Source organism: Scyliorhinus torazame, chromosome 1 (assembly GCF_047496885.1).
Source record: "Scyliorhinus torazame isolate Kashiwa2021f chromosome 1, sScyTor2.1, whole genome shotgun sequence".
Taxonomy (NCBI): domain Eukaryota; kingdom Metazoa; phylum Chordata; class Chondrichthyes; order Carcharhiniformes; family Scyliorhinidae; genus Scyliorhinus; species Scyliorhinus torazame.
This window is the reverse complement of record NC_092707.1, coordinates 37881265-37897079: the sequence shown is the minus strand read 5'-3', so window position 1 is coordinate 37897079 and position 15815 is coordinate 37881265. Positions and strand designations below refer to the sequence as shown.

Sequence of the window (15815 nt, the reverse complement as noted above, 5' to 3'; positions counted from 1 at the left end):
ACTGTCCATTGAGCCTGTTTCCTCCATTCAATAATATCATGGCAGATCTTTGACTTCAACTCCACTTTCCTGCCCAGTTCCCATGCAATTGTTCTCAAAAAATGGTATAGGTGTAACTGGTAAATATTGCTTCTTAAAATGACATGCTAATTTTGTGTGATTTGTCTTTGTAGTGCCAGCCTCGCGCAGTGAGTATCATCGTATTCAACAGCAGCTTGAATCTGAGAAGTTTCCTCCTGCTTTTCCAAATGGACGGCCACAAGCTTTCCATGAGCTATCCCGTGAAGAGCAGGCCAAGTATGAAAAGAAGCGACTGGCAGGTAAAACTAAATTTAATTTTTCATTGACAATGTTGCTGGTTTATGTTTGGGTGTCTTCAGTTTCGTATGTTTTGGTTCTTGCGGTCATTTATCTTGACGACAGATATCCTCTGTTTCAGAGTGTAACAAGCCACCCCCTCCCAGGACTTAGCCTGTGGCCACTGAGAGGTGTATACTAGTAAGATAAAACTATGCTGGCTGAAATCAACCAAGTCAGTAAAATGTACAGTTGTAAAATGTAGTTGATTGACCCTACAGAGTTTTGATAGAAATGAACTCAATCAGACATTTTAACCTTCCTAGATAAAAAGTGTTTGGTTTCCGCAACTTGCATGGTAATTGCCTCCAATGCACCTCTCCATATATTTCAGACTATTGCCGCAAAGCTTACAAGAAAATCCACATCACTAAGATTGAGGAACGCGTAACAACAATTTGTCAACGTGAAAATTCTTTCTATGTGGATACAGTCCGAGCTTTCCGTGACCGGCGGTATGAATTTAAAGGCTCACACAAGGCAAGATTTTGCACTTTTGATTCTTTTTCTTTCTGATCAAAGTCTTGTATTTCAATATCATTCTTTATCAAAATGACTAGAGTGAATTCCGTATTTACAAATATTTGTTTTTTTGGGAGGAATATCCATAATCCAATTTATTTGTGGTTTCCTTGTTTTTCCCCACCCACAAACGCTTAACTACACTTGACCAAGTTCACAGATTATCTTTGGGTCATCTTAACTATTTTAAGTCTTTAATTTTTGTCCTCAGAATGCAAGTATCAATTTTCTGCTGTCACCTTTTAAATTAAAAAGCCTTGCTCCGGGACTTGAATAGACAATCCAGTGCAGTGCAGTGGTGCATTATTGGAAGTATCATTCTGAGATCCATCTGCATTTACATCTATTGGTCATTGCACTGAAAAACAATTATATGTGAAGCACTTTGCGATGCGTTTTCCAGTTTGTATGTAAGCAAATTTTTTTTTTCCCGATTAGTTTCTTCACATTTTGTTTTTTGTTAAACTTTTTTTCTAGGTATGGAAGAAGAAGCTGTCAGCTGCCGTTGAAAGTGGAGATGCTACAGAAATCAAGCGTTGTAAAAACATGGAGATCTTGTATGAGTCCCTGCAGCTGGCCCACAAGTGTATTCTAAACTCCTTCTATGGCTATGTCATGCGCAAAGGGTTGGTAACCAAATTAATACAAATGGGAAAACAGTTACAGCTTGTTTTAACAGTAATAATTATAGCATCATGCACTGGAATATCGATCTGTGGTACTTCCGTACTCGGGTGGAGTTTGGATCTGCTATTGGATTGCCAATTTTAGTCCAGCATCAATGTTCAAAAATAAACAGAGCCTTCAATGCCACCCCATGGTTTGAAAGGAAGGGAGAGTAATGCCTCTTAAAAATTGGGGGAACCCAATGACATACTGGATTGGTGTATTATATCATGGATTAGAACATAGGTCCATTACCATAATTTCAAGTGATTCAGTTTAAAAAGTTTCTGTCAATTCAGATTTAGATTTAGGAAGGATGCAAAGGCATGAGGGGGAGGTGCAGAAATGATTTAAAAGAATGGTTCCAGGCCTCAGAATTCAGTTAGAGGATAGATTGGAGAAACTGGGGCTGTTCTCTCTTGAGAAGAGAAGGTTGAGAGAAGAAATGATAAGAGGTATTCAAGTCAAGAATAATCTGGACATGGAAGAAGGATTCCATGTTCCCATTAGCAGAAGGATCAAGAACCAGAGGCCACAAATTTCAGGTGAATGTCAAAAGAACCAAAGACTACATGAGGGAAAAGCTTTTCTTTACTGGTGAGTTTTCTGTGATGAGGAGGTTATCTTATGAGGACAGTTAAACCAGTTGGGCCTATATCCATTGAAGTTTAGAAGTGATCTTATTGAAACATAAGGGGACAGAGTGGATGCTGAGAAGATGCTTCCCCTTGTGGGACAGACAAGAACTTAGGGGGCACAGTTTAAACATATAAGGGGCTGTATTCTTCGTTTTGGAGACTAAATCCCCACGCCGGCATAAAAACGGTGGTCTTTTATGCCAGGAAAATTGGCTCAAAACGGCCACCAATTCACCGTTTTGCTGTGGGCTAGCAGAGAGGCAGCGTAGAGCTCGCAGCTCTAGCTGCTGATACAACCCTGAGCACTTGCGGTTCCGCCGCCGTGCATGCGCACGGCGGCGGGCGCACTGTGCTCCATGGCGGACTCAGCTCGTGGACCCGGACAGCAAAAGTAGTGTCACTCTTTGACCGCTCATGTGTCCTGGACTGCCAGCCCACAGTGCTGCCAGACCCGAATAAAGCTCCCCTTGCCTGCGGATCGGCCCTCCCCGACTGGCTGTCCAGGACTGAGTCCGCAGCTGCCACGCGAGGTCCCCGGACGGTGTGAGCACACTTACCCCAAGCCGTCGGGAACTCGGCTGGTCGGGGACGCAGCATCGCGGGGCGGGCCTCAGGCAATGGTCTGAGGCCAGGAAAATTGGCGCAAGTGTACGCTGCTTTTCAGGGGGCAGAGAATACAAAAACCGATGCCGCTCCCAATATGGGCGTCAAAACGGATTTTCTGCCCCGTCGCCGAACGTGATTTTTGCGTCGGGGAACAGAGAATACAGCCCAAGATGTCTCATTTAAGACTGAGATGAGGTGAATTTCTTTCCCTCAGAGGGTCTGTGGAACTTGTTTTTTCCAAAGGGCAGTAGCGGCTGGGATCATGGAATATTTTTTAAGGCAGTGGCGGATAGATGGTTTCTTGACTATCAAGGGAGTCAAAGGGTATTGAGGGTAGGCAAGAAAGTAGCATTGAGGCCGCAGTCTGTTCAGCCATGATCTTAATGAATGAAGGAACAGGCTTAGAATCATAGAATTTACAGTGCAGAAGGAGGCCATTCGGCCGATCGAGCCTGCACCGGCCCTTGGAAAGAGCACCCTACCTAAGTCAACTCCTCCACCCTATCCCCGTAACCTAGTAACCCAGTAACCGCACCTTGCCTTTTTGAGCACTAAGGACAATTTAGCATGGTCAATCCGCCTAACGCGCACATCTTTGGACTTTGTGAGGAAACCGGAGCACTTGGAAGAAACCCACGTAGACACGTGGAGAAAGTGCAAAGTCCGCAGAGGGGCTGAATGGCTTATTTCTGATCCAGAATTCATATGTTGATATGAATGGCTGGATCTGGAATGTACTGCCTGGGGAGGAAGTGGAGCCACATGAAATCAAGGGTTTCAAGAGAGAATTTGATAATTATCTGAAAAGAAAACAAAATAAAGGCTCTAGGGAATAAGCATGGGGGGTGGGGAGTGTGACTAACTGTGAGTAGCTTCACAGAGTTACGTGGACACAGTGGGCTGATAACCTTTCTATTCTGATGCTGTAGACTGTGGCTGCATTAACTGGGCTTGGTCTAAAATGTTTTTATATGTGCACAGTTTATTTTTCTCCTCCATGTCAAAAATGCGCAGTGATACTGCAGCTGAAATGTAATTTATCCTATGGGATCAAATGGGATTATCTCTTAGTAAATCCAATTGCTGCAGTTTTTTCCTGGAAACTGAATGAAATAATTAAATCTATCTCTTGTGTCTGGTGCATATGTTACATCAAGACTTTGAAGATTGTTTCATCTCAGATCTTCACAAGGCTGTGCAGGAATTAGTGGATAACTGACTGAAATGGGGGCTTATCTGTTAAATGACTATGTATGCAATTAACTGAATATGAACATGAATGAATTGCAATGTTTTTGATTTGGTCGGTCAGTATCAGTAAATAATGAAAACTTTAAACTGGGCCATCAATTTGCTACAATTATTGGCAAATGGGGAAAAAAATCAAATGTCTTCAAACATTTTAAGTTGGTTTGAACTGCCTTCTTTTGTATGTATTCCAGTTGAAAATGTACCAGTAAAAGTAACATTTAGAATATACTAAAACAATGTAAAATTAAATAATGTTGAATTCCTGTGTTCCTTAAATTATAAATTCCTGGAGAACATTTTCTTGAAGGGTCCTACTGTGTGCTGAGTGCCTGATGCTAAAGTCGATTGAAGCTGAATTATTAGGTGAAGGTTTTTTGTTTTTTGCAAATGCCTGGGATTCTCCTCATTAAAATCAATGTCAGTTACAGCAAGTGCATTTCCTTTTGATCCCATCTGTCCTCTTTGTTCAATTCCAACAAGCTGACCAGCTTTTCTGCCAGATCAGCCCAGCTTGAATCAACCTTGGCCTCTGCTGAACCTAAACCCTTCCAAGAGTCATTTATACTAATCTCCGTGAGGTGCACATTTGTGTGGCCCGTTTTGTTTGAACTCAGTGGAATTGGTTGAAGGGGAAAAATGATGCATGGAAAACCTATAAAGAAATATTTCAAATAACTTGTTTTGTATTATCGTTTCTTAAAAATAAATTGCAACTGACCAAGTTAGAATTGGTAAATTTTGTAATTTGATGTTTTTCATATTAGCCAATCAGATGTAAGAAATTTGAACTGGGATAGAATAAGTATTCCACATAAGTCTTTCTAATCCGGTCCTAACACGAGGAGGGTGACTGACGAAATATCTGTTGAATGATTTTCTTTCACCAAATTTATTTTGTATGTTTTATCTACCACACAGCTTATGTTTGCAAGTTTATTGCACTTGCACATTATTGGCTCTGTTCCCATGCTATTCTAAACACTTTAAGGCATTTTGTAATCATTGGGGTCAGACCACATGGAACAGTTTAAAAATTGTCTAATCTAGCATCTCGAGAGGTGTTAAAACTGGACCATTTTATCTTTTCAACCCTGGAGGGTACTTTACTGCAGCTAAACTCAAAATGATTATGAAATCCGGGGAAATAACTTTTTTGTGTGTGCTCTCTGCCTGGCAGGGCTCGTTGGTATTCTATGGAAATGGCTGGGATTGTCTGTCACACTGGAGCTAATATTATCAAACAGGCCAGAGAGTTGATCGAACAAATTGGGTAAGTCATTATGAAGTACAGGCAGTCCTCTAAGAATTGTGACACAATTGGTTCCTTGAAATTAACATTGTAAGTCGGAACTGGTTTTCCCACAGGAACAATATTGTAAATGAGGGATTGGCTCCTTTCCCAAGGGGCGATATACTATTTTCCCTGAATAATGAAAAGTTTGTGCGATCTTATTTCAGTGTAATTGTCTTCCAGTATCTCCCACAATGCAATAGTGCCTATACTTCTTCTAAACAAAATAAATTTAGAGTACCCAATTCATTTTTTCCAATTAAGGGGCAATTTAGCGTGGCCAATCCACCTACCCTGCACATCTTTGGGTTGTGGGGCGCGGGGGTGGGGGGGGGGCGAAACCCACGCAAACTTGGGGAGAATGTGCAAACTCCACACGGATAGTGACCCAGAGCCGGGATCGAGCCTGGGACCTCGGCGCCACGAGGCAGCAATGCTAACCACTGCGTCACCATGCTGCCTTTAATGCCTATACTTTCAAAGCACTTTTCAAGTGTATCACTCTGTGACAATGAAAGGCAGAACGTAAGGCAACATACACTTTTCACTGGCGTGATGTTGTAAAGCCAAAACCAGCATGGTAAAGTGCAAAAGGGTGTCAATTTATAATCGTCGTAAGTGTCGTTCATCATACGTTATAGTCAAAGAATCATGGTGCTTTGCCTTGGTTCGGCAAATGATCGCCCTGTCTTTGGGTAGAGATATGAAAAAAAGAGCTATAGGTGCACATAGCCAAGTGAGAAAATTATGATGTTGAGATAACAGACCTAGCACGAAAATGGCAGCACTGAGTACTACATGTTCCTGGTTACAAGTTGTTCAGGAAAGATAGAGAAGGAAAGAAGGCGGAGGGGCAAGGCAGATTGGTGACCAAAAGGAGATTAATTCATGGAGACAGAAGACATGACTGAGTTACTAAATTAGCACTTTGCCTCTATCTTTACTGAGGAGGAAGATGTAACAAAATTCCTAGGGAAAAAGGAGGTAGCTGATAAACTGGATGGACTAACAATTGATATTACCCAAATAGGGGAAAGGGTAAGGAGGAGAAGAACTTCTGAAATGTGTTCGGGAGAACTTCCATGATCAGTATGTTCTCAATGCAACTCGAAAGGCAGTATTGCTGGATCTACTGCTGTGAAATTAGGTGAACCACGTGTCTGTGGGGCAACAGTTGGGTAAGACTGATCATTGTATCAAAAAGTTTAGATTAGTAATGAGAAGAGCAAGAAACAATTAGAGTCATAGAATCCCTACAGCGCAGAAAGAGGCCATTCGGCCCATCGAGTGCACACCCCTCTGAAAGAGCACCCTACCCAGGCCCGCTCCCCTGACCTATCCCTGTAACCCCATCTAACCACATCTTTGGACTGTGGGAGGAAACCAGAGCACCCACGCAGACAAGGGGAGAAAGTGCAAACCCCACACAGTCAGTCACCCGAGGCCGGAATTCTACCCGGGTCCCTGGCACTGAGACAGCAATGCTAACCACTGTGCCACCATGCCGCTCCTGTGCCACCGTGCTGCCTCAATCTAATATATAACTTCAAAGTTAGAAGAGAGCTAATGTGATGAGAAGTGATCCAGGTGGGGTAAAATGGAACAAAAACTGACGAGAAAAGCTTTTGCCAGAACAATGAGTGATCATTAAGTAAGTGGTGCTTCAGGCACTGACCCTATACATTAACACAAGAGTGAAAGATAAGGGAAATACAACAGGGCTCCTTAGATGACCACGTGCTAGCCATCCAGCCAGCTGAGCTAACTGGCCCCCTATGTGAAAGGGATAAGTGAAGGGAATTAACCAAACACTCAGTTAAATCTGAGTACAGTGACGCTTGGCAGTGCCTTAGGAATTGAGCTTTACTAACTATTGAGAAAGCCAGTAGCTGTTTTTGTGTTGCAGGGAAAAGTGCCCGTCTTTTGTTTTAGGCTAATGTGTGATATTTGTGACATCTGAAAATCTCACTACAAACAAAAATCTCTCAACAGATTTGTTTTGTTAACAGGCGACCCTTGGAGCTGGACACTGATGGTATTTGGTGTGTCATTCCTAATTCTTTCCCAGAGAACTTTGTCGTCAAGTCAAGCAATGCTAAGAAGTCAAAGATTACAATCTCCTACCCTGGTGCTATGCTTAATATCCTGGTGAAGGTAAAGACAAAACCAGCTCAGGAAACATTTTAAATATTACTGATCTAATGTGATACGTATACAGATTGTGCTGGGATTGAGGTGGGGAGGGCATGAAAATATTGAATTGTACAATTAATTGAATGCTTTAACTGGGTTTCACTTGAGCACTTATTGAAACTTGATATGGTTGAGCTAGGAGATGTGTGCTTGTAATGTTGAACTCTATAAATAAATATAAGACTGAGTAAAGAACAATCCAGCAAAGGAACAGGCCCTTTGGCCCTCCTAGCCTGTACCACCCTTGGCCAAAACCCTCAGCACTTCCTAGTGCCGTATCCCTCTATCCCCCATCCTGTTCATTTATTTGTCGAGATGTCTTTTGAATGCCGTTAATCTAAAGATTGGCACCAGTGCGATCCTTCAACAGACTTTCTGGAATATAACAAATGGGATATTCCTGTATTTTCTACTCCTGTTTTTCACGTTGTGTTTTTGTAGATGGAAAGATAAAGTTATAAAGATGCGCACCCAACCCCAAAGTTATATATTTTATTGAGCGTTTTGTTTCCCTGAACTGCTCGAGGGCTATTTTCTAATTCCAGAGGATTGGAGTTAGTGGGCGGGATTCTCTGGTCTGTCAGTCACGTGTTTCTCGGCCGCACGTTCGCTGGTGGCAGGATTCTATCTACCCACCGATTGTCAGTGTAACCACTCCACACCGCCACAAACCCGCTGGCAGGAGTCTGCTGCCAGCAGGAAAATTGAATCACGACAACCAGAGAATTCTGGCCAGTATTTGTGTTTTGGGAGAGAGAAATGCAAATATCAAATTGTGTCATCTCCGTACTATTGTTGCCTTCAATGTACTGGATATGTAACATTGCTGAATGAGAATATTTATTTTGCTTGCAGCTAAACTGTAACTCTTTTCTGTTACAGGAGCGATTCACCAATGAACAATACCAGGAGCTTGTGGACCCTGCAACATTGACCTTTGTCACCCGCTTAGAAAACAGCATCTTTTTTGAGGTTGATGGCCCTTATCTGGCCATGATTCTGCCAGCTTCCAAAGAGGAAGGAAAGAAACTCAAAAAAAGGTTTGACAAAAATGGAATGACACTTTTCCACAGTAATTCTTTATAAAACTAGCTGATATCCTATGGTGATATTCATTGGTACTCTGAGGTCCAAGATCTTTGCTGACTGAAGAGTCCAGGTGAGTGAAGTTTTTGGAAAAAAAAGAAATTGCATCGCTTTTTTCGCCCCCCAAATGGTCATTTGATGTTTAAGATTGGTGTGTACATGATAGCTATAAGTAAAAAGAAAAGGGGAGGTAAAGACGGTCACATCATTCCCGTTTCTTTGGCTTGATACCTGAAATTTACACACACTAGTTAATAAAAGCGAAATACTGCAAAATCTGGAAATCTGAAATTAAAACAAAATGCTGGAAAAACGCACAAGATTTGGCAGCATCTGTGGAGAGAGAAACAAGAATTAACGTTTTGAGTTTGTATGACTTCTTCAGAGTTGTTACTTTGTTAAACTTGTAAAATGCAAAGTTGTGTTTTTCTTAAATGTTATTTGCTTCCTGGCAAGAGCGCTGCCAACCACAGAACTGACAATCCTGTTCAGTGCAGATAAATAAATGAGTATCTGGCTTAATTGTTGCCCATTCCTCACCAAGTCGTCTATTATTGGAAGCTGTGGCTTTTGTGGAGGCTGATTCTTTTACCTCACTTGTTTCTGTTGCTTGAACCCCATTCTCAATCAATCACACCTGCATGTATGTCAGTTAATAATGGCGGTGCTAAGACTTTAGCAGCACCAGAAATGCGTTCGGAACTCTTTATCTGCTACCACTGACACCAGGAAACTCGCACTCAGATTTTCGCTGCTTCAGAGTCTGCCATTGGTGCCCATGTAAGATCCTTATTGACATTGGATGCCATGACAAATGAGATTAATTCAGAGTACTAAAAGCAACTTGGTTTCAGCTCCTCATTTCTAATTGCGTGCAAGAATATCCAGTGAAAGCTTTTCATCCGTCTATTGCCATGCAGCCACCTTTCAAGCAATCATCAAGGTTTTTAAATTATTTCTGTAGGTTTTCATACAATTTACCAACACCACAAAAGTATTGGGGAGCTTGGAATTCCTAGTTACTGGCACCATTTTCCTTGGTCATGCTTCTGTAAACTATGAAGGCCAGACATAGGATTCTAACAGCACAGAAACACGGCCATTCTGCACATCGTTTCTATGCTGACTCTCCTGAGGGGCAATTCATGTACTTCCCTCTACCTACACCCCTGCACTTTTCCTCCTTTTCAGATTTTATAGAAAATGTAGAAAGATTTATGGCACAGAAGATGGCTGTGTGGGAAAGGAACCACCCCACCTATTCTCAGTTTCCAGTGCTTGGACTATTCAGGTTCATCTTCCCAGAATTTGGAATAAATCCCATTTCCACCCCACAATTGGGTCCATCCAACAAATGGAAGCAAGCAGTATTCAAGCGTAAGCTAACAACTGAATGTGTGGCTTCAGAGTTCTGAAGAAGTCCTATGACTTGAAATGTTAACTCTTTCTCTCTCTGCAGATGCTGTCAGACCCGCAGAGTTTTCCCAGCATTTTCAGCTTCAGATTTCCAGATTTGGCAGTATTTTGCTTTTATGCTTAAAAGAAACAAAATCTTGTGTTACATAGGTACTACAAATCCTCTCGGTACCTTACTGTGTGAGATTAATGGACTGTTTGGCAAGGTAGAGCCATGTTGACATAGCCCATTACTTGAGGGAGACCCATTTAGTCAGAAAACTTGTTTTGAAGGCAACCGTGGGTACTCAGTAACCACTATCATCAACACCTTTTGCATTTGACAGATATGCTGTATTTAATGAGGATGGTTCACTGGCTGAACTAAAAGGCTTTGAAGTGAAGCGCCGTGGGGAATTGCAGCTCATCAAGATTTTTCAGTCTTCTGTCTTCGAGGCCTTTCTGAAAGGCACCACGCTGGAAGAAGTGTATGCATCTGTTGCCAAGGTTGCAGATTACTGGTTGGATGTACTATACAGCAAGGTATGGGTGACAATATTTAGCTGTTACTGAAGCAATACAGTCAACACCATATTTCTAGAATGACCCCCATTTAGGCCGGCGTCTTTGTTTTTAAAAACTACTCTGGTTTGCTTAGAATTGCTTTTCCTATACCTAAAGTCCATCTACTGATATTCTCCAGCAAATAAAAGGTCAAATAGATGATTGGAAAACTCCATGCAAGAGAACATTTTACCGAACAGTCCATTTAGAATATATTGAAACATTGAGCCATCATTGTGGGTAAATGGTACCAAATGAGGTTTGGCCAAACTTTAGTTAAGTTAGTTGTGTGCCTTTTGAAGCCTTCTTAAAGAATCCTCCAAGCTCTCCCCTGGCTACAGTATAACACCAGCATACTTTAAGCAATTTAAATGTTTATTTTAACTACAGAAGCATGTGATGTTAACTGAACTATTCAGATTTGGAATAATGGTCCCAAAATTTATAAAATATTTTGGGTTTTTTCTTTCCAGAACTAAAACCAGGCAATTGCTAGTTTATGTCATTGTACAGCTTAATTGCTTGAATATTTTTATTTATATCCAATTTCCTTTGTTATTTTCTCTCGACCATTTGTTCCTTACTATTTATGGAATGCTATGTGTCTTCTACCATGGAAACAGATGCAAAGTATTTGTTTAATGTCTCTGTCATTTACTTCTGCCCAATCAAAAGTTCTCGTTCTTCCTGCCTCAAAAGTTTAATCTTGTTCTCTTTCGGAACCTTGTACTGTGTTTTGTCATTCACGACCATTGGATGTCTCGACGTGTTTTACAGCCAATGAAGCCATTATGAATTGCAGTCACCATTGAACAGATCATAACATTTCTATGTTTGCATCCTTGGCTAGTTCACTTTCCATGTCAATTTTTTGGTCATCCTTTACTGATTTCTAAATCCAGGCCTCACTCAGCCTTATTACTTTTTTTGACTTTAACTTGTTAACCACAGTTGGATCTATTTTCCTGTGTCTATATTCCTTCAGGATATGTATGTATATTAGTTATGAATTATGAATTGATTCTTAAAATGTTTGCCATTGCTTATCTACATTTTTTTAATCCAGTTTATTAATCTACCTTGGCCAGCTCTCACCTCACTCCTATGTAATTTTCTTCAATCAGATTTAAAATCCTAGTGTTGTACTTAACTAAATCACTCTTAAACAGATCATTATGATCTCTCTTTCTCCAGAGGCACCTTTTACTAAAGGGTACTAATTAACCATTTCTCATTGTGTAATGCTAGATCTAAAATAAACTGCCCCCTAGTTTTTTACCTCCTGCTGTTTAGAGAGAAAATTTGTTACTTTATTACCCCAAAAAGGTCCTACAGAGAAAAAGAAGCGTGGGAGGCCTGGCCCTCCCAAACCAACAATACTACCATTGGGCAGAGGGGTTGGGTGAGGCTCGAATAGAGCTCCTGCACAGGGCCGACCCTCTGAGCCCTCGCCACAACGGCACTCTCATCACGCCAGCCAAGCACTCAACACGGCAGTGGTGGTTGCCACACTCCAAACCTGGAACTAAATGAGACGGCACGTTGGCCTAACCAATATGTTCACTATGGCCCCCATCTGCGGCAACCACAGGTTTGCGCCAACCATGATGGACACCACCTTTAAGAGGTGGAGGCAGGACGGGGGTCACTGACTAATAGAGAATTCTATATAGAGGATAGACTAGCGACGTTAGAGGAACTGACAGAAAACCTACAATACCCAATGTGAACAAACTGTGACACCAACAGGTAAAGAACTTCCTCCACAAGGAGACAACAACATACCCATGGACGGCGAGACATTCAACGTTAGAGGAACTAATGGACGAGGGCAATTTGCATGGGGGGAACAGCAGGAACCTGTATGGGCGACTGCGAGGAGGGGCACACTCTCCGCTGGCCGAGACAAGGGGAAAATGGAAGTAAGAACTAGGGATTGAAATAGGGTAGGGACCCTGAGCGAACCACTGAACTCCAACCTCCACATGCACAAGGCTCAGCCTCATGCAACTGAAAATGGTGCACTGAGCACCCAGAACCAGAACCCGAATGGGAAGGTTCTTCTTGGAGGTAGAGGACAAGTGTGAACAGTGCCAGGGAAGCTTGGCCAACTACACCCACATGTTCTGGGCATTCCCCAGAATGGTCAGGTATTGGACAGCCGCCTTTGAAGCAATGTTCAAGGTTGTGGGGGTGTGGGGAGCCAAGCCCGATATGTGGCATTCTTTGGGGTATCAGACGTAACTTTTTTTTTTTGGTTTAAATTTTTTTTTAAAGAGTACCCAATTATTTTTTTTCCAATTAAGGAGCAATTTTTAGCGTGGCCAATCGCCCTAACCTGCACATCTTTGGATTGTGGAGGTAAAACCCACACAAACATGGGGAGAATGCAAACCCCACACGGACAGTGACCCAGGGCCGGGATTCAAACCCGGGTCCTCAGTGCCGCAGTCCCAGTGCTAACCACTGCACCGCACGCTGCCCAGGTATCAGACTTGCCTAATCGTCCGCCGATGAAATCTTGGCTGGCAATCAGCAGTGCTACCCAAAGCTGCGGACTAACTTGCAGACCTGTGGAAATTTCTCCACTTGGAAAAAAACGAATCACCATCCAAGGGTTGCAAGGGGGCTTTCACAAGACATGGAAGCCATTCACCAACTTATTCCAAGACCTGTTTGAAGCTAGCAGCCGATAGTGAGGGGAGGAGAGGGGAGAAAGAGCCTCATGGGGGCCACTGAGGCACTAAAGAATAGAAAGAGGGAGGAAATTGGGGGTGGGGGCAGAGAGGTGGTGTGTGTGGGGGGGGGGGGGGGGGAGGTGGAAACAGCTGAGATGATGGGGGGTGGGGAGAGAGAAAGGCCACAAAGGCAGGACCCTACAGCAGGGACAGCAGCCCCCTCCCCAAACCAGTTACATGACCTAGGGTTCTACCGGGGCCAACGGACATAAACGAGCAAAACCCTAGAAAAATACAAACCAAAATACCAGGGGCACACCTAAACAGGGGAGGAGAGGGAGGTTAGGGAATCTGACAGGGGCGGGCAAAGGGGGGGCGGGTTCCGATGTAAATACACGATGATCTCTTTCTGTAAACTCAAAAACCACAAAAATCTCAATAAAAATTTTTTATTAAAGAAAAGGATTCCCCAAACTTTTCGAGACGTGGAACTCCTTGTGATCTCCCAAATACATCAGGGAACCCCAAGCATTCTTATAATGGCGACACCCTTTGTTTTTGGCTGGGAAGTAAGTGTGAATACCAAAATCAAATGTAACCAAGTATTTTTCAGCTTTATCAATGCAGATATTAGGAATTAGGAAGAGATGGTCAGTCACAAATGCATTCACCAGCTGCATGGGCCCCTCACATTAACCCCTGGCTAAGCCATCTCCCTATGGCCCCTTAACATTAACCCTGAAAGTAGTACCCAATATAGGAGGGCGTAATGTAAAAAATAATCCTATTTTTTAAAAAGGTTTTACCGTCTGCCATTTTTAATGGAAGGAATGATGCTGGAAAGCTGATACTTTTATCAGACATGGGCACTCTTCTGCCCCCCCCCCCCCCCCCCCCCAACACACACACACAGAGGCCTCCCCCTCACAGGCATGGGTCCCATGCACACAAACATCTCCCACACCCCAGTATGAGAACCCCTGAACTAGATGTGGACAGACAAAGGTGCAGTCCAGATCAGGAAAGGAGATCCGTTTATGGGATTGTCGGGTGAAGAGGAAACCTCTAGCAGAAAGACACAGGTTGTGGCAACAGGTTAATTTTCTTTAACTGCTTTAATATTGAAGCAATACTATAAATAAATGAGTCAAAAATTTCTCCATTTTGGTATCTCTGGTGAAATCGTAAACCAGGCACAGAATTTTACTGCCCTCCCACTGGTGGTGATCCTGCCTAATTCAATGGACTTTTGTCAAAAAGCAAATTACTGCGGATACTGGAAACTGAAACCAAAGAGAAAATGCTGGAAAATCTCAGCAGGTCTGGCAGCATCTGCTGGGAGAGAAAAGAGCTTGCGTTTCAAGTTCAGATGATCCTTTGTCAAAGCTCAGCTTTGGATTCGAAAATAGAACATAGATACAGTGCAGAAGGAAGCCATTCAGCCCATCGAGTCTGCAGTGACCCACTTAATAATCGCTTATTGTTACAAGTAGGCTTCAATGAATTTACTGTGAAAAGACCCTCTAAGCTATCACTTCCACCCTATCCTCGTAACCCGATAACTCCTAACCTTTTTGGACACTAAGGGCAATTTATCATGGCCAATCCACCTAACCTGCACGTCTTTGGCCTGTGGGAGGAAACCGGAGCACCCGGAGGAAACCCACGCAGACACGGGAAAAACGTGCAGACCGGATCCGCACAGACAGTGACTCAGCGCGGAATCGAACCTGGGACCCTGGCGCTGTGAAACCACAGTGCTATCCACTGTGCTACTGTGCTGCCCCTTAGCTCTTTTCTCTTTTCAGATGCTGCCAGACCTGTTGAGATTTTCTCTTTGGTCAATGGACTTTTGACCGCCTCTCCCCATTTTCTAGCCTGCCCCTGCCATGACAGGGCCGTAAAATTCTGCCTATGAATGTATTTATGGTCTCTTTAGAAATAACAGCAAAAGATTTTCCCTTTACATAATACTGCTATAAATAGTGTTCATGAATTTATTTTCAGTTGACCCCTGAAGTAGTTGTTACAATGTTGACATGTCGCTCATCCTTGAGGTGAGCACCAGCCTGCACATACGTATTTTTATTATTGTGGAGAAAAACAGCCACTCTGGAGTCTGAACAGTTCAAACGAGTAAAATACCTTTATTTGACTTCTAAGTCGACCATGTATTCGGTAAACTGCTATTAATGGGTGCAGGATCTTGCTAACAGCCACTAATGGCTGGTTGAATAATACATTATTCACCGAGTGAGTTACTTTGACCTCATTAGTGGGACCACACACAAAAGAACAGATATTGTATCTTGTTTTGGCTTGGACCCCTCCGCCCCATCTGCAATTGTATTCCTTTTATTGTTTACACAGACTGACAGAATGAATGCACATCATTTTGTTTGTGGTATGCAGATTTTGGCACAGAAACTTAAAACGGCTCACGACTTTAAAGCATCTATGTTTTTATGCTATTGGGAAGTTGCAGTCAAGGGTAAATCCCAACAGCAACTTGCAATTAGATAGCCCCTTACAACAAAAAATATTCCATCATGTTTCATTGAAGCATAA

The 15815-nt window shown here is 42.6% G+C and overlaps 1 protein-coding gene across 1 annotated transcript in view; it reads left to right on the top strand.

Moving 5' to 3' along the window:
• pole (polymerase (DNA directed), epsilon) overlaps nucleotides 1–15815 on the top strand; it is a 204791-nt gene that overhangs the window by 74293 nt on the left and 114683 nt on the right. The window contains exons 19-25 of the mRNA XM_072487322.1: nucleotides 174–320; nucleotides 692–837; nucleotides 1357–1505; nucleotides 5218–5310; nucleotides 7341–7485; nucleotides 8407–8564; nucleotides 10353–10548. Coding sequence (XP_072343423.1) covers nucleotides 174–320; nucleotides 692–837; nucleotides 1357–1505; nucleotides 5218–5310; nucleotides 7341–7485; nucleotides 8407–8564; nucleotides 10353–10548 — 1034 coding nt within the window. The remainder of the gene's footprint in view (nucleotides 1–173; nucleotides 321–691; nucleotides 838–1356; nucleotides 1506–5217; nucleotides 5311–7340; nucleotides 7486–8406; nucleotides 8565–10352; nucleotides 10549–15815) is intronic.